This window comes from Elephantulus edwardii, unplaced genomic scaffold (genome assembly GCF_000299155.1).
Source record: "Elephantulus edwardii isolate Elephantulus edwardi_28Jun2011 unplaced genomic scaffold, EleEdw1.0 scaffold00057, whole genome shotgun sequence".
NCBI classification, from domain to species: Eukaryota; Metazoa; Chordata; class Mammalia; order Macroscelidea; family Macroscelididae; genus Elephantulus; species Elephantulus edwardii.
This window is the reverse complement of record NW_006399807.1, coordinates 1,754,152-1,778,094: the sequence shown is the minus strand read 5'-3', so window position 1 is coordinate 1,778,094 and position 23,943 is coordinate 1,754,152. Positions and strand designations below refer to the sequence as shown.

The 23,943-nt window shown below is 37.7% G+C and overlaps 1 protein-coding gene across 1 annotated transcript in view; it reads right to left on the bottom strand.

Annotated features, from left to right (window-relative positions):
* Positions 1 to 23,943, bottom strand: part of HSD17B7 (hydroxysteroid (17-beta) dehydrogenase 7) — a 38,110-nt gene that overhangs the window by 10,350 nt on the left and 3,817 nt on the right. The window contains exons 2-6 of the mRNA XM_006887439.1: positions 23,023 to 23,226; positions 17,927 to 18,019; positions 17,552 to 17,666; positions 10,892 to 11,086; positions 6,346 to 6,450 (exon numbers count right to left, since the gene is read on the bottom strand). Coding sequence (XP_006887501.1) covers positions 6,346 to 6,450; positions 10,892 to 11,086; positions 17,552 to 17,666; positions 17,927 to 18,019; positions 23,023 to 23,226 — 712 coding nt within the window. The remainder of the gene's footprint in view (positions 1 to 6,345; positions 6,451 to 10,891; positions 11,087 to 17,551; positions 17,667 to 17,926; positions 18,020 to 23,022; positions 23,227 to 23,943) is intronic.

Sequence of the window (23,943 nt, the reverse complement as noted above, 5' to 3'; positions counted from 1 at the left end):
GGCACTTAGAAGAACCTATGGAGTTTAGAACATAGCCACAAAAGCATTATTAATTTAAATAATGAAAGCCTGCCTTTCTGATTATTAAATTCTCTTAAGTATCAAATTAAAGATGTCTAAAAAAGAGACAACACTTAATCCCCACAATCCCAAGTCAAACACTATTAAAATGAAAGCATATTGTTTTTCCTTAGGATAGCTTTTCTCTGCTTTTCATACAGAAAAGATACTACTAAAGAATGAAGAGAAAGCCATCTGCTCTTGAGTTCTTCAAGGCAGAGGCATTTATCCTAAAAAGTAACATTTTCTAGAGTGTAATGAAATAACATTAGTTGTGCAAGAATTAGTTGTGCAAGAGGCTCATAAAAAACAAATCAAAGCATGGCTATATGCTCATATAGCATACAATCATTCTCTCCCCTTCTTGTACAATCATTAGGCATTGTGTCTAATGCACAGTAGCACAATGAAACCCTAAACAGAATAGTTTAACACAGCTTAATACAGGCTTCCCAATATTATATGATATCAGATCCCATGGAACCTATAGCTGGTGATGAAGAAGCATCCCCTCAAAGAAAAAAAGGATATCTGGATGGTGATTAAGAGGGAGTCCTGGGCAGTAGAAGCAGTTGTTGCAGATTAAGTAAATTTTTAAATCCCAACTTAAATGTAATTCTGCTAATTTCAGGTTCAATTCCTTCCGTCAATTCATAACTTTTTGTGTTCTAGTGTTGCTATTTATAAATACCCCAAGTGGGTGTCTTTAGCAAACAAACCAATTTCCTCACAGTTTAGGGGGCTGGGAGTCTGAATTCAGGGCACTAACTCTATTGGGAAGCTAGCTAATTCTTTCTGCCAACTCTAGGGTAGGGTCTTTATTGCTTCTCTTCTTTTCTTTGGCCTTCTGGTGATCTTCATGTGGCATGGTGTCTTTCTCCATCTCTGCTGCTTTTGCTTGCTCATATAAACTCTTGTATATCTCAGAAGAGACTGACTTAAGACATTAATGTTCTCTCATTAGCCCTCTGTTAGACCACCTTTCTTTATAAAAAGCACAAATACAGAACTCTTCCAGTTGTTTAACCAGGTAACTTGTCTTCTGATTTTCCTAACATGGACAGGTGAGCACTTCCAGAGCTGGATTTGTTTGCAGAAACACATCTCTATTTGTATTCCATCAATTCTTGGAGTGTGATTTTTTTTTTTTACAGTCCTTGGTGTTGTTTGGAGCTTCCTCTTTTAAGATCATCAGTTCTTGATCTTATTTTACATCCTTAAATGAAAGGCTGTTGATAATTTCTTTTTGGTACAGTAATTCTGTGTATAATCTTCTTTTCATGTGTCCCGAATCATTTAATATGGAATAATTCATTACAAATCAAGGTTTGAATTTTTTCATCAGTTCTTTCAGTTTAACAAATGCTGAGCAAATTCTTTTTCTCTCTGATTTTCTCTAACTCCAAGTCTCTACACATGTCACTAAAATACTTTAAATGTTCCTCCTTTTAAAATCTTCTGTTCATTTTATTAACTCTCTCATTTTTTACTACTCTAAGTTGAAGATTAAGTTCCAGAGTCTCTTCTGACATCTTTTCTGATCTTTTGGGTTTTTTTCCTGTATTTTTAGTGACATTTTGCTTTCTTTATGTACAGTATCATTGCTATCTTCTCACAACTCATCTGATCATTTGAGGTCAATGTGCCAAATGTGTCTTTAGCGTTCACTATGTCAAATCTATGCTTGAAATAGTCTCTAAATTCAGACGGCATATACTCAAGTTTATAGTTTGGCTCTCATGTACTTATTTACATTTCCTTTCAGTGTCAACTTGAATTTGTATGTAAGTAATCGATGGTCTGTTCCACAGTTTGTCCTTGACTTGTTTTAACTGATGAACTTGGTTCTTTCCACAGAGTCTATCCAATTTTTGTCTATTCCATCTGGTGAGTTTCAAGTGTAAAGTTGCTGTATATGTTTTTGCAAAGAAGACATTTGTAATGACTAAGTCATTGGTCTTGCAAAATTCTAGCAAACAATCTCCACTGTCATTGCTATGACCAACACTACATTTTCCAACCACCAATCCTTCGCTTCCAACTTTCCAACATTTACCAGCAATTTGCAATGCATCTTGATCGCATATCTGAAGTTTCAAACTGCAGAAGTTAGTTGGTAAAAAATCAATTTATTGTTGGACTTTACAGGTGTTCTCCTTTCCTCTCTTATTTGTATCACTATGTTAGCCTCCTAAATGTATTTTCTCTTTCCTTCAGGGCACTGAGGTCTCTGTCCAAATTCATTCACTCTTGGGTAGGCCTTCCTACATTGCTCTATGTAAAGTCAAACCCCCTTTTCTTTTTATTTTTTCACTTCTTTTCCTTCATATATTTACTACACAATATGCAATGCCAAAATAGTAGCCTCAAACATATAAATAATTATAGAAATAGATAAGCCAAGAGGAATTAGAACCAATAAACAGCCAACTATCCAACAAAAAAGACTCATTAAAAAATTCCAAATGTCCACAGAACAGAAGTTAATGATGGATACTTCATGAGGACTTGACTATAGACCCAAGACACAGAAGGAAATTTTATATGTAACATCTCACTCTGTAATTACTTTCAAGGTAGACATTAATATTATCATTTTATAGTTGGAAAAAATAATTCAATATTCTTTATTTTCATATGATTTTTTTTAAGTTGAAAGGTCATAACTTTATTTAAATGGATGAGAAATTTTAAACAAAAATCCTGACAATAGTTTATAGCTTCTTCTCTTTTAGTTTCTTTGCAGAGTACTGCATTCATGGAATATATTAAGAAATAAAATAAAGTTACAATTAAAAAATCAATTTTATTATCTTTGGCATTAGTAATTAGTGTATAAATCTGAATAATAATATCAATTGACCTTCTTCATAAGTATTATAGATATTATCCTATCCTTGACAACATTGTACTTCAGAAGAGATCTGAAATGGTCTTTTTAACAATGAATGTGATGCCATCCTTCTTCAATTTTTCATTCCTGGCATCGTAGACCATGGGATTGAAAATGGCCAACAGTGTCAGTTCATGAAAAGCTCACTAAATGTCTACAATATAAATCGTTAAGAGTTTAGTTTCACTTTTGAAAACTTTCAATTTTCCTAAATTTATACTTCGTATATTCTAAATTCCAATTATTAGTGAATATTTGTAGCTGTTTCTTCTCAATTCGATGCCACATCAGAAGATGAAAGTCCTGAAAATTTACTCAATCCATGTCATGTGGTTCAACTAGACTCTGAACAGACAACTCTTCCAGGGTGGTATTTGGAATGCATTCCAACCTGAGGGGCTCATCTTCTGACATTCTATCAGACAATGTTCTGCTGTCATTCATAAGACTTTCAGTTGTTGTTAAGTGCCATTCAGTCAAGTATGACCCACAGCAACCCTATGAACAATAGCTCTAAACCTGTCTTATCCTGTGCCATCCTCACACCTTCCGCCATACTAGAGCCCATTGCAGAAGTCACTGTCAATCTATCTGGTGGAGGGTCTTCCTCTCTTTCACCAGCCCCTCCGCCTTTCCAAGAATGATGTCCCTCTCCAAGCAACAACCACTCCTAGCAACATGCCCAAAATATGTGAGACTAAGCTTTATCATCCTTGACTCCAAGGAGCACTATGGCTGTACTTGTTCTTTTGGTCATCCATGGGATCTACAGTACTCTTCTCCAACACCACAGCTCAAAGGCATCAATTCTTCTTCTGTCATCCTTACTCACTGTCCACCTCTGAGATGCATAGCAAGTTATCAGAAGGACCACTGCCTGAAACAAACTCCCCTTAGTTCTCAAACTGACGTCATTAATCCTCATGTCTCCTGGTCTCCTGACTGTTGGTATCTAGGGACTGTGGATCCAAGTAAGATGAAATAGTTGACAACTTCAAGCTTTTCTCCATCTATCATGATGTTGCTTGTCAGTCCAGTGGTAAGAATTTTTTATTTCTTAGCATTGAGTTGTAATCCATAGTGAAGGCTTTTCCATAGTGAAGTATATTCTTCGATCTTCTGCAACAAGTACTTCAACTCTTTCTCACTTTAAGAAAGGTTGTCTCATCTGCATAATGCAGGTTATTGAAGTCTTCCCCTGATCTTGAGGCCACATTCTTCATAGAGTTCAGCTTCTCAAATAATTTGCTCAGCTTACAGATTGAATAGGTATGGAGAAAAGATACAACCCTGTTGTTGTTGCTATAATCCTGACATATATCTTTCTTAATTTTAAGCCATGTAGTATTCCCATGCTCTGTTTGCACAACAGCCTCCTGGTCTAAGTATAGGTTTCACATGAGCACAATTAAGTGTTCTGGGATTCCCATTTTTCTCAATGTTCCACACAGTCAAATGCCTTTGCATAGTCAAAAAGCATAAACAGACATTCTTCTGGTATTCTTCATTTTCAGCCAGGATCCATCTGATATCAACAATGACATTCCTGGTGCCATAGCCTCTTCTAAATCCTGCTTGAACTTGTAGTACTTCCCTATCTATGTACTGATTTAGCCATTTTTCAATGATTTTCAACAAGATTTTGCTTCCTTGTGATATTAATGATACTGTTCAATAGTGTCCATATTCTATTGAACCACCTTTCTTGGGAATGGAAACAGATATGGCTCTCTTTTAGTCAGTCAGCCAGACAGCTGTCCTCCAAAATTCCTGGCATAGACTGGTGAGCACATCCAGGGATGCAGCTGTTAGTTGAAAAACATCAATCTATATCCCATCAATTCCTAGGTCCTTATTTTTTCCCAATGCTTTCAGAGCAACTTCACCTTCTTCCTTCATTATCATTGACTCTTGTTCATATGGCATTTCCTACAATTTTTCCGTGTCAGTCAATTATTTTTGATACACTGACTCTTGTGTATTCCCTCCATCTTCTTTTAATGCTTCCTGGATTATTCAACATATTGCCCAAAGCATCCTTCAATATTGTGAGTCAAGGTTTAAATTTGTTTTTAAGTTCCCTCAGCTTGAAAAGTACAGAGAGAGTTCCTCTATCTTAATTCTCCAATTCCAGCTCTCTGAACATTCCATTATAATATTTTGTTTTGTCTTCTTGAACTGGCCTTTGACATATTCTATTTAGCTCTTTTACTTCACAATCTTTCCCTCAGTTTTGGCTTTACAATGCTCTAATGTGACTGTCAGAGTCTCTTCTGACTTCCATTTCAGTTTTTTCTTTCTCCTCAGTCTTTGTAATGACCTTTTATTCTCTTCATGAATGATATCCTTGATGTCATCCCACAATTCAGATGATCTTTGATCACTGGTGTTCAATAGTTATGGACTTTTTAAAATTTTCTTTGGTCTCAATTTGAACTTGCACATGAATAACTGATGGTCTGTTTCTGATCTCTTTATTGCATCTCTAATACCATCAGATACATAACATAATTATTTATGAACTTTTATCTCCCATAAAGATGATAAACTTTTTAATAAAAAGTATTTATGTCTTGTTCTCTCTTATTTCCTACTTCATCTGGAGAGAAAAACAGACTATCAGAAATATTTTTAGGGGAAAAAGGTAAACTTCAGTAGTAGCAATACATAAGGAATCAGAATAATAGTGGCTAAAATGTAAATTCTCTAAAAATCCTCATTCTCTCAGTCTTCCATTCTAGTAAACCCCATGCTTCAAATTACTCAACTCAAAACTCTTGAGGCCATTCTTGACTCCTTTCATATCTGATGTCTAGTTCATCTAGATGACAGCAAATCCTGTCAGCTACCCTCAAACATATCTACAGACCACCTAGGAACTTTTCCTAGTTGGCTAGAGGCTTGGAGTCCCTTTTTTAAAAGCAGTTGGTACGCAGAAGGTAGGCCTTTCTTCAGCAGCATCAGTTAGGGACTAGAAGCCTCTTATTTAAAGTGGTTGAGACCCAGAAGGCAGGTCTTCAACAGTCTGTTGGGGCCTGGGAACCTCTTATTTAAAGCATTTTGGACCTGGAAGGTAGGCTTTTTTGATCAGCAGTTGGTTAGAGGCTGGGGAGATTGTACAGACTTTCACTGATCAGTTGTTTTAGAAATACATCATCTGGTCATTCCTCCTAGTCTGGAAGCTACTGAAACCATCCATTATGGGTTACCTTACTGCTATCTGAATTACTGGTGGAATAGCTTCTAGGATCACAGCAATGGGCAAGCTACCACAGTATAATCAATCAATATACACATGGTAGAGTAAATTCATAATACTCTTAAATGTATCTTTTTTAGTTCCCGAATAGATAGATTAAATAAATTTTTAAAAAGAAATATCCATTAATTACCAGCCATATGATTGGTATCAGCAGTGTCCATACAAAGGGAGGTAGAATTCCATATGTTAAATTGGTCAACATTGTACCTGGACACACCACACTGGAATACAGACCCTGAGAGGACAGAAAGAAGTAGCAATTAATTTCACCCTCAATGCATACTGACCCAGTCCTAGCTATAGTTGACAAATGAAATAGAAAAATGAGCCAGGGAGCTAGGAGATAAAATATTTATACTTTGAATTATCTATAAAGCCAGGTAGATCAATTTTGAATCATATACTAAGAACTAAATATAACAATTATTAGTAAAACAAACGCTCTGCTGTTGAGAAGCTTGCCATATGAACAGCATGAACAATGAAGCTTGAAGCTACAACAGAAAAGTAGAGCCCCATTTACTTTTGATTTTCCAAGGAATCAGCTAAATTAGAGATCAATTTATCAAGAATGAACACTTAAGATGTACATAGTACAGTCCTTGCCATCAAAACCTAAGGCATCTGTCTTTTTCCCTGAAGCTCTAGGCATCAGAGAGGCACAAAGAGCTGGATTTATCCTTTTAGATTGTTCTGTCTTATAGACAAAAAGCCAGTTAACATAAATTTTTTATTCTAATAAAAAAGGCCATGAGTTCTTTGGTAGTCTCTAAACTACAAAGATTTGCTTTATTAAATTACTTAGTTTAATTTTTTACTATTATTTTAACTCATATTGCCCTTAATCTTATTATTTTTTTCATTTTAAAAAAAGAAATTAAGAAGTAGAATTGTAATATAGTCAAAGGACAGGCAGCGTCTCTAGTAAAAGAAGCAGATATTCTTTCTTTCTTTCTTCAGCACTCCATCGGCTGGGAGATGCCCAACACAGACCACCCAATCTCTGAGGATACCATGATTTGTCAAGAGTCCTCTAAAAACTCAAGAGCCCAAACTCTTTATCAATACAGATCTAAATCTCCTTCCAAAAAAACTAATATTTTACTCCAAAGGTATTTGAGGAAAATTTCTTATTCTGGGGATTATTCAGTCCTAATGAAGGAAATCTGTGAACTAAAATGTAAGAGTTCTACCATATACAACTTTAAGACAATGAACAAGCAAATTAAACACAAAGACAATCTTATTCAAGGCTGCAATTCTGCCACAGATTTAGTTATAGGGAATAATCGGGTGTCCCTGCGTATTTCTAGCTAAAATCCACCAACTAGGCTAGAGAGAACATGACATTTCTTGTAATATGAGGCTTCAAAAGGAATCTCCTCCTGTTGGTCTCTCCTGGTTTCTGCTTTCTTTACAAAGAAACCATAAGTGGAGAACTATAACAGAGCCCAGGCGATGTCTTTTCAATTACTTTCTATGTATCTGAGAGATAGAAAATGAGTAAGGATGATAATAGAAGAACTGATGTCTTTGAGCTGTGGTGTTGGAGAAGAGTATTGAACATTCCATATCCCATGGACTGCCAAGAGAACAAACAGATATGTCTTTGGGAAAAAGTGTAGCCAGAGTGTTCCTTGGAGGCAAAGCTGGTAAAGCTTCATCTCACATATTTTAGGCAAGTTGTTAGGAGAAGGACATCATTCTTGGAAAGGTGGAGAGTCAGCGAAAGATAGGAAACCCTCAAGCAGATGGAATAACACAATGACTACTGCAATGGGTATGAGTGTGTCAGAAATGATGCGGATGGCACAGGATAAAACAAAGTTCAGATCAGCTGTTTATAGGGTCACTATGAGGCATACTCAACTTGATATCACCTAACAACAACATAGAGAAATAATTAAACCCCTGTTTTCCATAAAAGATAAAATCCTGAACCTCATTTGGCAACTGAGCCTTAATTAAAACACAGAGCTTTTTTTTTAACGTGAAAAGAGAAGCTAATCTACTCTGACTTTATCCAGTCAAAGGGAGTTTCCAGAATACCAGAAATGAATTATACAAGGTTATAGACATCTGAAAAAAACCTTCAGAATGAGGCTCAATCAACTGAGCTTAAGCTCTAGTAATAATTGCTAATAAGCATGCGCACGCGCACACACATACTCTATATGCACACATACCAACACACATACGGTATATACAGTAATTTATATATGCATACATTCACATACCCACAAACCCCACACATTTTCTCATGTCTATGCAAACCCGCAGATGTATGCAGGCACACAAACTTACACATTCACGCTCACACACTCAAATACATACACACATGCACATTCTTAGCATGAAGCAATACTAATATCTTTATCTTTCAAATAAGAAAACAGAGGCACAGAGACATGAAACAATGTGCCAGGATTCAAGGCAAGCTCTAAAGGCTCTATCCTTAGTTTCTATTTTTTTATCCCTCCCTGTTTTCAGAAGCATGATTCCAAGAGCCAGACTGTTGCAACTGATAAATATCTCCACTCTAGAATAAACTAGGTCTGGATCATTGATAAAGTTTAGATTTCAATGGCTAATTCAAGACCAAAGAGAGTATTTCTCAGTCATTCCCTATTTCTCTCTGACCTAAATATGGTTATTGTTATGTGTGACTAAAACTCACAGCTACCCAATGAACAACTCTGAACCCTGCCCTACCCTGAGCCAATCTTACAATCTCTGACCCATTTGACCCTATTGCCATATTCACTGTGTCAAAACATCTCATTCAGGGTCTCCTTCTCTTGTACCAACCTGTAAGATCTGGCTTTGGACTGGTATTGATGCTGTTGATGGAGATTCTTTTCCTTATAAAGAGAAGAGGAGACTAAACACTTCAACCCTCATGTTCACAGTTTTTACAGAAAACAGACTCAACTCTGAACTCTACAGTTTAGACTATGTGGCCTTGAGCAAATTAACATCTCTGAACTTTATTCACTGTCTTCATCTGAAAATGAAGACACAGATTTACCTCCAGGTGTTATGGAGAGGTGTTAAATGGCATATAGAACTTGAAACATAGTAGATAGTTAATTAGTAGCTATTGTTATTGATATTAGTGTCACTCTATTGCATAATTTATGACTTCTGAAGAGTCACAGAATAGTAAAGGAACTACACAAAAGGTTAGAAGATAATCATGCTGCACTAAAATTTCCATACACCAATCTGTTAATCCCATTTATATTTTATTTTGACGTCACAGGAATCCCATTCAAGAAAAAATTGCACACTGTAAACTTCATTGTTGTTGCTGTCATGCTGAGCACAACTCATAGTGACCCTATGAACAAAAGACCTAAAACTTTTCTATAACTATCATCGTTTCTCAAAGTTCATAGAGTTTCCAGAGGCATGTTGTTTAGGAAGTGGATATAACTCCCGCTTCCAAACCTGTCTTAAACTGGGAGCTCAACCAAACACTGTCCACCATGGGTAACTAGTCTTGCATTTGACACCCCAATGGCACAAGGTTCAGCATCACAGCAACCCCAGGTTACCTCAGTACAGCAAATTGACAGAAGAATGCTGTACCACTTAGAAGAATATTCCTTTATATTTAAAAGTAGGTTGTTACATAAAGGCCCTCCACAAGATCTTGTTGACTCTAAACAAGGGGCTTAAATTAAAAACAAACAAACAAACAATATAGTCTGATGGTGTTATATGCTGTTGAGTTGCCTGTGATATATAATGACCCTATGTACAGCTCTTCCCTGTCCTGAGCCAGTCTCACTAATTCCAACACAACAACCCCCATTGCACCAGATATTGTATCAATCCATCTCGTCCAAGGTCTCCCTCTCCTCCTGAACCTCCACTCTTCTGAGCATGATGTCCTGCTCTAAGGACTGGTCTCTCCCAGCCACATGCCCAAAGTAAGTGAGACGGAGCTTCAAAATACTAGCCGCCAAGGAAAGACCTGGTTTCACCCTCTCTAAGATGGACCAATTTGTTTTCTTGGCAGTTCATGCTATGTTCAAGACTCTTCTGCAGCTCCACGACTCGAAGACACCTATTCTTCTTGCTCCACGACTCGAAGACACCTATTCTTCTTCTGTCATCTTTAGTCACTGTCTAGCTCTCTGAAGCATAACAAGTAATTGAGAAAACCATGGCCTGGTAGGTGCACCTTTGTCTCTAGACTGACACAGAGATAGAAAACAGGATGAGAGACCAGTAGTAGTGTGTGGAGCAAGGCATTACATAAGTGACTTGTGATCATATTAAGAGGTGGCTTGGGGAAGGGAGGGTTTGACCAGGTAGCCAGGTATGTAAGGAATGAGGATATAGCAGGGAAAGGGAAGAGATAAGACACATGTGATTGGTGGTGGGGGAGACAGTGAATGTACTGGTTATTTCTGTAAGGGAAGTGTCTTTCATCTACTAGGTAAAAATGCTTTTCTGTCAGATATTGTTTTAACGCTAAGCATCTAAATTAAGACAGACTAGGAAAAAGGATTGGCCATCTACTTCCGAAATATAACAGGCCTTCGAAAACCCTATGTATAGCAGAGCACAAAACTTCAATAGCTGGTAGCTACTGAGGCTAGCCATGCTGTTAGGAAATCATAGAAACTACAGCTCTGAAATTTCCACATCACTAGGACAGGACTTACCCGTTGGTTGAAGTTCCTATTCAAAGCCACACTCAACAGGTCAGTGGCATATTTGGAAGAGCTGTACGGTTCCTGGCCTTTTCTGTGCTGAAAGTCCTCAAGGCTGAAATTAGATTTGTTTGCACTGCGAGAAGACGTCCAGATGAGCTGAGAGGAATGTTCACTATGACAGAGGAGTGGTTCCAGTTCCCGAAACTGAGTGAGAGATAAAAAAAAAAATTTTAAAAAGTGAACTGGGGGAGGAGGAAGTGAAGGAGAGGGGGTTAAATGTGCAACAATAAATAAATGAAAATCTAACTTTTCTGTAAACTTTTCTTAAAATCACAGAATAAAAAAATTTATTAAAAATAAAAGGTACTAGATAACTTTTGAAACACCCTATACTTGCATACTGGAATTGAACAATTAAAGAGATGTAGGAGTGAGGTCGTGATGTAATACATTGTTTTCCTGTGACCTTTCCAACCATGGTCTTCCAACTCCCTCAGAATGACTGGTTAGGACTAAGCAAATAAGGTGTTTTTGAGTCCCAGGTAGCCATTGCAATGAATAATCAAACCTAGGGGGAAGTCCAGAGTGCCACTGGAGAGACAGATGGTATAAGATGGGAGAGTGAAGGCGGATCTGATTTCCTCTTAATAGGAATCAGCTTTCTGTTGATGTTTCTCTCTCCTGCTTATGATACTAGCGGAGGTCAGATGCCTCTGCCATCATTTTCACAGAGGTGAAAGATGAGTAGGAATATGCTAGCATGATCCACATGGCAAAGTATTACAGTTGAGGATATCAGTAGGAAATCATATTTAGCTTAAGACAGGTAAAGATGGTTACATAAAAAAAATACTTTAGATGATATACATACATGGACTAATATACATATATACAGCCTTGTACTGCTGGTGAAGAGGGTCTATTAGCAACGGATATCTCAATAGCAATGAGTGCTCATAGTACTTATATCTTGGTTTCTAACATTATTCTCCAATCAAAGCAATCCAGCACTCTTTAGAGACACAGCTAATGGCTGATTCTAGGACTGAGGCAGGAAATACCCAAGAGTCAGCTAAAACTGGTCCACACTGAGCAAATAATAAAGTACATTTACAAATTAAAATGTAAAATCAATAACATAAATCCATTTGGATGCAAATAAATTACTCAGTAAACAAACAAAGATTTATATGCAAATCGCTCAGGAAGACTGTCAAAGAATTTATTTAGGTCCTGTTTACAAGGAGACAAATGCAACTCATAGGATAAACCCTACAGGAAATAGCAGCATTACCCCAGAGTGCTTCCAAAGCTGCAATATTTACAGAAGCAGATTGCCACATCTTTGCCCGTAGGGAGAACTTGGAGGGTTTGAACCACCTACACAAAGACAAAAAAGTGCTGCCAGCACTCCTATGATAACTGTAGCCAGAGCCAAAACTCTCCGCTGCCATTCCACTGCCACTCCTCAAAGTTAAACAGATTATTTTATTTTCTTAAAAACATAGCTTTTAAAAAGTATTATTAAAAAAAATTAACAGACCAGTACCATTATGAAGTAATTATTGTTGCTATTCTTGTCAGGTGTCATTGAGTCAAGTACAACTCATAGTGACCCCATGAGCAACACCCCTGTCCCCTGTTCTAGCCTCTGCCATCCTCATCATCCCTGACTCACTTGAGTGCACTGCTGCAGTCACCAGGGCAATCTATCTGGTGGGGAATATTTTTCTGTCACTGACCCTCTACCTTTCCAAGCAATATATCCTTTTCCAAGGAAAAGCCTCTCCTAGCAATATGTCCAAAGTATGACTGATGAAGCCTTGTCATTTTTGCCTTTATGGAGGACTCTGGCTGCACTTTTTCCAAAAGCAACTTGTTGGTTGTTTTGGCAGTCCATGCCATATTCAGTACTCTTCTCCAACGCACAACCCAAAGGCATCAATTCCTCAGTTGTCCTTATTCAACAGTCAGATGTGTAGCAACTGATTGAAAAGCCCAAGGCCTGAATCAGGCACTCCTTGGTCTTTAAACTGACATCATTGCTCTTCAGTATTATAGAGCTGTCCCTGACAACAGATTTGCTCAATGAAATAGTCTCTAACTTCTGACAACTGGTACCAAGAGTATTGACTGTTGATCAATGAAATCACTGACAACTTCTATCTTTTCTCCATCTATCATGATGTCGCCTATTGGTCCAGTGGTGAGGACCTTTGTTAGCTTGATGTTGAGATGTAATCTATACCAAAGTCTTTGATCCTCTACAGCAAGCATTTCAAGTCCTCTTCACTTTGAGCGAGCAAGGTTATATTATTTGCATAATGCAGACGGTAGATGAGTCTTCCTCTGGTCCTGATGCCACATACCTCTTTATAGAGTCCAGTATCATTTTTTTCAGCATACAGACTGACTAGGTATTGAAAAAGGATATATTCTTGACACACCCTTCCTTTATTTTAAACTACCCATTGTTCCCTTGCTCAAACAACAGCTTCTTTCTCTAGGTACAGATTTTAAATAAGCACAATTAAATGTTGTTGTTATGTGTTATCAAGCGACTCATAATGACCCTATGTACAAGAGCCCTACACCCTATTCTATCCTGTGTCAACCTCACTGTCTCTGACACGCCTACTCCCATTACCCCAATCATTGAATCGATCCATCTCGAGGGTCTTTCTCTCCTGTGCTGTCCCTCCACTCTCCTAAACGTGATCCTCTCTTAGGACTGTTCCGTCCTTGTAACATGTCCAAAGTATGTCAGACGAAGCTTCAGAATCCTTGCCTCCAAGGAGCAGCCCCGTTTTACCCTCTCCAGGACAAACTTGTTTGTTCTCCTAGCAGTCCATGGTATATTTAACACTCTTCTGCAGCATCACAGCTCAAAGGCATCAATTCTCTTTCAGTCATCTCTAGTCACTGTCCAACTCTCTGATGCACAGCACACAATTGTGAAGACTATGGCCCAGATTAGGTGCACCTTAGTCTCCAGCCTGATGTCATTACTCTTCACTACTCTGGAGAGGTCCCTGACAGCTGGGTTTCCCAATACAATTCATCTCTTGATTTCCTGGCTTCTGGTACCAAGAATGTGAGTCAACAAAAACTGGTAACTATCTCAACCTCTTCACCATCCATACTGATGCTGCCAATTGGCCCAATGGTGCGAATCTTTGTTTTCTTGATACTGAGCTTCAATCCATATTAAAAGCTGCAGTCCTTAACCTTCTGCAGCAAGCACTTCAGTTTCAGCAAGCAGCATTGTGTCATCTGCATAACGCAGGTTGTTGATGAATCTTCGTCTTCGTACAACTGTTACACTTCTGTAATTATAAACTAATTTAATAATTCAAAACAAACAGGGAAATAGAATAAGAATATAAGATACTGAATCTGTTAAGTGTTAATAAATGGATAAAATTCAACCTAATCTTCATTTTATATTTCAATTAACTTTAATTGTTGAAGGAATGCTGCCTATTATTTTTAAAAAGAACGCAAAAGACAGAATGATATGAGAATTTCCCCTACACACTTGATACTCAAGGACTCCAATTCCCTCTCAATACTGGCAATCAATGTTTGTTGTACTATGTAATACATACTAATGCCTGGGTTTTCCCTCTCAATAAAAAAAAATACTGGAAATTGTCCAACATAAGCACTAAATATTTATCTCATAATTGAAAGTAGCTTAATTTATTGTAAATAAATATTATTAATATAAAATCATCAATTTGTGGGAAACTAGGGTTAATGTGAAGTAAATCAGCAGCATACATTTAAGAAAGTTCAGAGTTTATGTAGGCAAACCCAGTTATCAGCAAAAATTTCATCATCAACAAAGACTTACAAGCAACTGTCATCACAATTGATCATTACTTAATCTACATATTAGTGCTGTCTGAATGCCATGAGCCTCAGGTAATGGCACAGAACAAGCTAGATAAGTTGCAGATCAGGCTTGATTTTGTACCCATCCCTGGAATTACAATGTATTAAGTGTGGATGCAAAGAAAATGAGGAATAATTCTAATGAAATGTTAACTATGGAGTGTCAACAATGAATTACCTGCTACCTCATTCTACTGGTGGCAAAATCAGTACCAAAGACTACCTAGAAAAGGATCAGTATGCATTCCTCAGTTCTAGGCATTGCTCTTTTCTCATTTATTTCTTTTCTTTTTTTATTTGAGCCTAAGTATAAATCATATTGATTTTTAATTCATGTACAGCATATCATGATGGGAAAGTCTGCTGTTAGGGACCTCTCTACAGTACTCAGGAGCAATGGTGTCTCTCTGGAGACTAAGGTGCACCTGATACAGGCCATGGTCTTTGCAATCGCTTGTTATGCATCAGAGAGTTGGACAATGACTAGAGAGGACAGAAGGAGAGTTGATGCCTTTGAGCTGTGGTGCTGGAGAAGAGTACTGAATGTACCATGGACTGCCAGGAAAACAAACAGATTCATCTTGGAGAGGATTAAACCAAGCTACTCCTTGGAGGCAAGGATTCTGGGGCTTCGTCTGACATACTTTGGACATGATGCCAGGAGGGATGGGTCCTTGGAGAGGGACATCATGCTTGGGAGGGTGGAGGGACAGCGCAGGAGGGGAAGACCCTCTATGAGATGGATTGATTCAGTGACTGGGGTAATCGGGATAGGTGTGTCAGAGGCAGTGTGGTTGGCGCAGGATAGAGCAGGGTTTAGGGCTGTTGTGCATAGGGTCGCTATAAGTCGCAAACGACTCGATGGCACATAACAACATTTTGTTTTATAATTATAATTTATCAATGTAATATAATTAATTACAATTTCAGATCAATCCATTCTTGTATAATGTCTTTCCCTTTACCAGATGTTATCAATTTACTATTTTTTTTACTCCTTTCTTATCTCTGTTAATCTGCTAAGAATTATTCCATCTGTGTGTAAATTTTGTCTTACTATTTTATAATAGTGGGCTTATGCCATAACTTTCCTTTTTGTGACTGACTTATGTCACTCAACATCATTTCCTCTAGATTGATTCATACTGTATGGTGTTTCACAAATTCTTTATCATTGAGTAGTGCAGAATACTCTACTGTGGGAATCTTCACACAGTGACTATCCACTGATAGACTCCTGAGTTGTTTCCATTGACTTGTTACTCTAATTAACATGGGTGTGTAAATGTCAGTTTAGATTGCAGCACATATTTCTTTGGGATAAATCTCTTAGTGAGATTTGTAGATCAAATGCTTTCTACTCTTAGCTTTCTCAGGAAGCATCAAATTGCTTTCCAGAGTGGTTGTACCGTTTTATACTTCCACCAGCAGTGTATGACAGTTTCAATCTTTCCACACTCTTGCTAGCATTTGTTTTTTGTTGCTAGGGTGAGATGGTATCTCCTTGTTATTTCTATTTTCACCCGATAACTAATTAAGAGCACTGCCTATCCCATGGCTTCCACAAGAACAAACAAGTCTGTCTGGGATGAAGTGAAGATGCAAGGATTGTAAAACACCATCTCATATACTTCGGGCATGCTGTTAGGAGGGACCAGTCACTGGAAAAAGACATCCTGCTGGGAAATATGGAGAGTCAGAGAAAGAGAGGGCCTTCAACAACACAGACTGAGACAGTGCCTGTAACAGTGGGCTCTAGCATATCAGAGGTCTTAAAGATGGCTTAGAATTGGGCAAGGTTTAGCTTTACTGTACATGAGGATGTTGAGTCAACTAGACAGCCCCTAATAACAAGAAAAACTCCTGCGGGAGCTCTGGGGCATAGTACAGAGCTGCACTACTAATCCAAAGGCCATGCATGCTTCTTTGGTAACTTGAATCTAACAGCCACTTCACAGAAGAAAGATAAGGCAGTCTCCTTCTATGCAATTTACAGGGTTGAAAACTCAAAGGAAAGGCAACTATGAGTCTGAATTTACTCAACAGCAATGAGTGAGTGAGTGAATAGCCTGTGATCATGAGCATTCCTACATGTGTTTGTGGACTCATCGTCTTCTTTGGTAAAGTAACAGTTGTTTGGGTTGTTTTTTTCCTTTTCGAGGTGCTGAAGTTTTCTATAAATTGGAGAGATGAGTTTCTTGTCAGATATGTAACTGTCAAACATTCCCCCCACCCCCAATCTGTAGGTTCTCTTTAACTCTTTTGGAGAAATTTTTTGCTGCACATAATGATTTAATTTTTAGGAAGTCTCAAACATCTAGCTTATCTTCTGCTGATTATGCATCTTCAACTATATTTGATAGTCTATTATCAAATAGCTTGTTGAGTCAACTACAACGTATAGTGACCTTATAAACAACAGATCCTTGTCCTATCGTGTGCCACCATCACGAATTCCATCATGCTCAAGTCCATTGTTGCGAATTTGCCCCAAAAGTTTTTGATTTCACCTAGGTCTTCAGGTTGTTGTTTTTTTTTATGTGGATGAGATAAAGACCTTATTTCCATTTACTGCAAATAGATACCTAGTTTGCCAGTACCATTTGCTAAAGAGTTTATCTCTTCCTCATTTTTCAATGGATTTTGTCTTTATCAAAGATACAATGCTAGCCACAAATGAATGGGCTCATCAAAATGGCACAGCAACCCTTCATTAAAACCTTTACAATTATAACACTAAATCTTGGCTTATTAATCCCAAAATGTTTTTACCAGAATAAAGTGGCCAAAGACATTGGTTTCAAACACCTCCTGGAGTCCATCAGCTGTGACGGTATCTTTCTGGGTCAGCAGTCCTTCAGCTGTGGAGAACATATGAATCACTTTTCTGAAAAAGCAGAAGACAAGTGTATGGTATTTTTACAGTTTCTGTAAGTGAAGATACTGAAGAGATTATACACCACACAGAGACATACACTGTCATTGAAGGCAGCCTTTCTGGTATTGAGGCTTCACAGAGAACTCTGCCTAATTCTGAAATGTTCTTACTAACGGACATATTTGTTGTTGTTTCATTGAGTCAGAACCAATGCAGCCAAATTAATAACAAAAGTGACGACCTCCCCTCCAAACAATTATGGACGTTACCTTGAAAAGAGGCCAGAAAAAAATGCTCTGATATTCAGCTGTGGATTAGGCATGATTCCAGCATTTAGATACACACAGTCTAACCTCTGAAACCTGCATGGAAAACACCAAGACAAGACTGTGAGTATCTCCAGGGTGACTAGAATAATGAAGGTCTATAAAAGGGTTTAATGAAAGTTATTGATGAATCTTCCTCCAATCTCGATGCTACATTCTTCTTCATAGGGTCCAACTTCTCAAATAATTTGTTCAGGATACAGATTAAATATATGGAGAAAAAAATACAACCTTGTTGCACATCTTTCTTAATGTCAAGTTCCTTTGCTCAGTTCACCCAATAGCCTCTCAGTCTAGGTACAAGTTCTGCACAGGCATAATAAGAGTTCTGGAATTTCTATTCTTCTCAATGTTAGCCATAACTTTCAAATGCCTTTGCATAGTCAAATAAAACACAAGCAGACATTCTTTTGGTATTTTTTGCTCTCAGCCAGGATCCATGTGACATCAGCAGTGATATCCCTGGTACTATGGCCTCATCTAAAACAGCTTGAACATCTGGCAGTACTCCATGTACTGTTCTAGTCATTTCTGAATGATACGCAGCAGTATTTTGTTTGCAAATGATATTATTCGAAAATTTACTCGACTTGATGATATCCAACATGAAAGTGCAAAAAAAAAAAAAAAACCCCAAAAAGATACACACAGTAAAGGGAATAAAAATATGACATATCAGTATTACAATACACATTTCTCAATGATTTTTGTTTAGCCAGGGTAAATATTTGAGCAATATTTTTTGTTTTCTCAAGAATGGCTTTAAACAGAATTTGGGGAACCATAATGGACTTTGAAGTTAAGTCTTCTAATTTTGTCCTTCATATTAGGTGTTCTAACAACTCTCTGCCTATTAAACCTGCTCTCCTTCTGATCTTACTAAGGTTTCTTTTTTTGCTTTAATTTCTGCCTTCCTCTAGCTGAAAATAAAGTGCATCCACAGTTGTCATTTATCTGATCTTTTATCTTTTAAATGCAGGAACCCAAATGCCAGAAGATCTCTTAAAGCAGGAGAGCTCTATGGAAACCTTTAAAGCACATGGGCAAGAGTTATGTATCAGAATATGATGGAAACTCACAAGCAAATAATAAGACTGAAACACTGAATAGGTGTAAAATGCTCCTGGTATGTTTCTTTAAGACCACTTGTCATGGGGTGGGGAGGTACACGCTGTGAACTATTCCCTTTTGCATTTTTATATCTTTTTTTTCCTTTTTAAGTGACTCTAAGCCTTCATCTTTGTGTACTCTTTAAAACAAAGTTTAATTCTGTTCTCAGGATTCTGGCAGACACTTTGATTATTTAGAATATCTTCTAGAATATTATGTATCCCACTGTTCTCTCTGTCCTCCGGATAAAAGAGGCAATAGTTGCTAATATGGACCTTGAAATAAAAACGTGGTTACCAACACATAGTACAATCACATATTTCTTTTTAATCCTAAAAATAATTTACCATCAAATCATGTTAATTATTAAGTGCAGTGTTCACAATGCTGACATTGATACCATCAGGCCATCTATGTTAGTACCACAAAGACTGTACCACAAAGAGTTCACCCATTGTTGGTTTTTCCATTACTTAGTTTGCAAGTTTTCATTAATAGTAGTAATATATTTGACTAGGATTAAAGAAGTCATGCTCAGCAAAGAGTAGGAATTATACTAAGACATGAAATTAAAATCTGGTTTTAGTAAAATATCAGTTCATACTTTCAAAGATTGTTGCCAAAATTGCTCTATTTTTTGATAAAACTGTTTCTTTATTTGTTTTCATAGATACATATTTAATGAGCTCTGGTGGTATAGTTCATAGGCAGCTGCTCTTCTAACCCAAAGACCATGTCTCTCTGCCACTTCAAATCCACCAGCAGCTATGTGAGAGAAAGATGGGCCATCTCCTCCCATGTGATTTACAGCCTCTGAAAATCCACTAGCGGATCAGCAATGAGTCTGTTCCAACTCAAGGGCCATGAGTTAACAGACTGAAGGAACCCTCAGCTGCTAGCCCAAAGGTCAGCAGTTCAATCCCAAAAACCGTTCCTCAAGAAAAAGATCTGGAAGTCTGATTCCATAAAGATTTCAGTCTTGAAAACCTATGGTGGTGGCTCTATTCTATCCTGTAGGGCTGGCAACAACTCAACAGCAGTGCTTAAGAGAACTGAAAGGAGTCCCAGGGTGACGCAAATGGGGAACAAGTGCAGCTGCTACTCAAAAGGTTGGTGGTTTAAACTCACCCAATGGTACTTCAGAAACAAAACAAACCAACAATCCAAAAGGCCTGGCAATCAACTTCCAAAGAATCCATCATTGAAACCCTGATGGAGCATAGTTCTATTCTAACACACTGAAGACACAGTAAGTCAGAGTTAATGTCTTAACAACTTTAGTGTAGGTTTTTAGTGGCTCAGAATATTACAGATGTATGCTGAGAGAACTGCTCTGGCCAACTGGATTCTTTCGTTAGACCTAAGTTACTTTCCAACCCAAAAATATCTCCTTGGGCTATTAAGTGTAAGACTCCTGACATAAGCAAGTATATCGTGCATACCTAGACATATGCACCTACTTTAAATTTAAGAATATCTTTATAACTATTATTAGAAGCAGGAGAGGCACCCGCTTCCTAAAGAACATACCTCTGGAAACCCTATGAACTTTGATAAATGTCGATAGTTGTAGAGGGGCTTTAAGCCTTTTGTTCATAAGGTCACTATGAGTCATACTCGAGTGGATGGCAATCAACAACAACAACATCTCAAAGAGCTATTCAGGGGATTAAATAAACAGTTCAGAGCTTTACTAAACATTGACTGCAGTTTGCTGGGGCAACTCAGTATTGTAGCATTCTCTTCTACCTACTAGCCTCACTCATTTAAATATATGTTACATACAGTTATTATATTAAATCTTGGTGAGTAATGAATATCAATGTTAAAAGTCAAATGTATTAGAATGGCCTATTATGACCTGAGAAATGGAAGTTCTTGCCTTCCAATCAAAAATCATAACTACATCTATACAAAATAGGTAGAAAGTCCAGCTGGTGAAAAAGATTTAGTGGAAGAATGTCTGCAAATATGGCTTAAAATATAACTTTTCTCTTAATTCTATGATTCTTAGCATTGTACATACCAGAGTTTTCTGAACAGTTTCATAGTCTTGGAAGATGTAATTTATGGTGGAGTAGGGAATGTACTCTATTTTGCTTAGGGTTTTTGAGTTGCATTAGGAAAATCTGCTGTTGGAGACCTCTCCAGAATGCTGGAGAGCAAGCATGTCAGTCTAGAGACTACGTGCACCTGAACCAGGCCATGGTCTTTACAGTTACTTGCTATGCATCAGAAAGCGGGACAATGATGACAGAAGAACAACTGAAGCCTTTGAGTTGTGGTGCTGTGGAGCTGTGGAGAAGAGGATTGAGGTTGCCATGGACCACCAGAAGAACAACAGATCTGTCCTGGAGAGGGTAAAACCAAGCCATTCTTTGGAGGCAAGGATTATGAAGCTCCATCCGGCATACTTTGGACATGTAGTCAGGAGGGATCAGTCTTTAGAAAAGGATCTCATACTTGGAAGGGTCAAGGGACAGCACAGGAGAGGAAGACCCCAGATGAGATGGATTGACACAGTAACTAGGGTAATGAAGGTAGGTGTGTCAGAGACAGTAAAATTGGCTCAGGATAGGGCAGGGTTCAGAGCTATTGTGCAGAGGGTCACTATGAGTTGTAGTCAACTCATCAGCACATAACAACAACAATAGGGAATGTGGAATACATTATTCATAGCCAATATTAAATTTGAACCTAGATAACCTGCTCAGTTCTTTCAGAAGGCTGATGTGACCTAAAATCCTAGCTCAGTTGTAGAGGAGAGAGAAAAAACATTTCCAAAAAGGCTAAGGGGGCAACAAGAGAAGCTGCGGTACAAAAAACTAACTTTGGCTTGTGCATTTGGAATAGAGAGATGCAAATAACTATATCAGTTAATATAAATAAAATTCAGACAAAGCATTCTTGAGAAAATGCTTTTACAAGATACAGGATCTTTGTTTCTACTGTGCTTCCTTTTACTCTGCAAAGAATTCAGCCCATTGTTTCTTAAGGACCTCAATTACAACAATACTTAAATGTTAATGATTCTAGATGGCTCAAGGGGAAAGTGTAATAGTTCGAAGTTCTTAACTTTTTTTCTGCTCATTAATTAGTCTGGGAATTTAAAACAATCAAAGAGATCTCCCCATAAAAAGTGTACTGTACAAATATAAGCAATTCTGTGCACATTTTCAAGGGATTTATACATACATTCAAAGTTCCTATTCTTTTGTACACCAACTATTTTCCAAATGCCTACTATATGCCAATTAAGAAGTCCTGGTGGAGTTACTGTATATGTAAAAAGTATCAGACCAGATGGCTAGTAAAAAGTTCAGCAGTGCAAATCCAAAAACAATTCCAAAGGAGAAAAATTGACAGTCCCCCTCCTCCCTTAAAGAAATCCAAGAAAGGCTGCTATAAATGAGAATTCATTAAACCACTATGGGTTTACTTTATGTCAATTACTATATAATTGATAATATTTTTTATTAGCCTAGGGGCAGATCTCTAAAAATTTGGAGAGAAGATCTGGGCTATAGGAACAATGCAATCAATGTAAAGTTCAATCTAGTCAGTAAAGTCAAATGGTCTTCACAGTTAAATCTCTGTATCTCGGTCTCAGCTACTTCACTTGGTAAGAGTCAAGCTACCTAATGAAGTTGTTACATTGAAGAAAGTTAAAACTGTATTGAGACATCAAAGGATCTACATGAATATCATGTATCAAAGTATATTCATAAACACCAAAGAAATGTAAGACATTATCATGGTCATGAGCAAGAATGTGGTATTGGGAAGTAATGGATTCACTCATACAGATTTCTTCAGCATAATTTCTTACACTGTCTTTTAGGATTTCTTATCCTTTGTTAATATATTAACTGTCATGCTACAAAATCACATAAAAGAAACAAACCATTGCTTCCCCACAAGATGCATACCTTTGTTTGAGCTCCCTGGAGGCCCGGAACACAGACTGCACGTTGCTAACATCTACCTGCACAATGGTGACCTCGGCTGTGGGGTGAGAGGCCAGCAGATCGGATCGGACAGCCTCCGCTTTCCCCACATTCCTGCACGCCAAGCATAGGTGAAGCTCGTCATCTTCTGTGAGTAGGCGTTTGCAGAGAGCTAGGCCAACACCACTGTAAAGGACAATTCACACACAGGATATGTGTGATTTGAGATACTGTCAGGTATGAGCATTTCTCTCTGGTTCAGAAAACTAATTTTAACACTTTGGCTTCCAATCAAGAGTCTGGAAAGACAGGAAAAACTCAACAATTATTTCAGTGAAGAAGGGACCCAACATTATAATAATAATATTAATCACTAATAATCTAATAATAATCACTTTCTCAGGACACTATCCCATTTGATTTTCTCCCATTCTGCAAATGCTCAGTGACACCATAATCAAATTGTAAATAAAAGACATCTTTTACTTCTTCTGTTAGCATAGTTTATCCTACCACTAATTTTCATTTTGCATTTGTTATGTCACTCATGGAAGTGATTCATTATCACCACCATAATGTGTTGTACATATTGCTAGCTGTTTCCTGAGTGCATGTTTGACTGTACTGCCTAGGCTTCTCAGGGTAAAGAGTCTTTCACCTGTTAGAAACAAATCCACTATCAGGAACACCAGAAATCCTTGATAAAAGAACAGATGAATATTTCAGGAAGAGGCATCAGTAACATAGCAAGAGGTACAAGTACCTCTCAACTCTATGACTGATCAAATGACCAATAAGATAAGAAAGAATTGTTGTTGTTGTTGTTATGTGCCGTCGAGTCGTTTCCGACTCATAGCGACCCTATGCACAAGAGCCCTAAACCCTGCTCTATCCTGCGCCAAC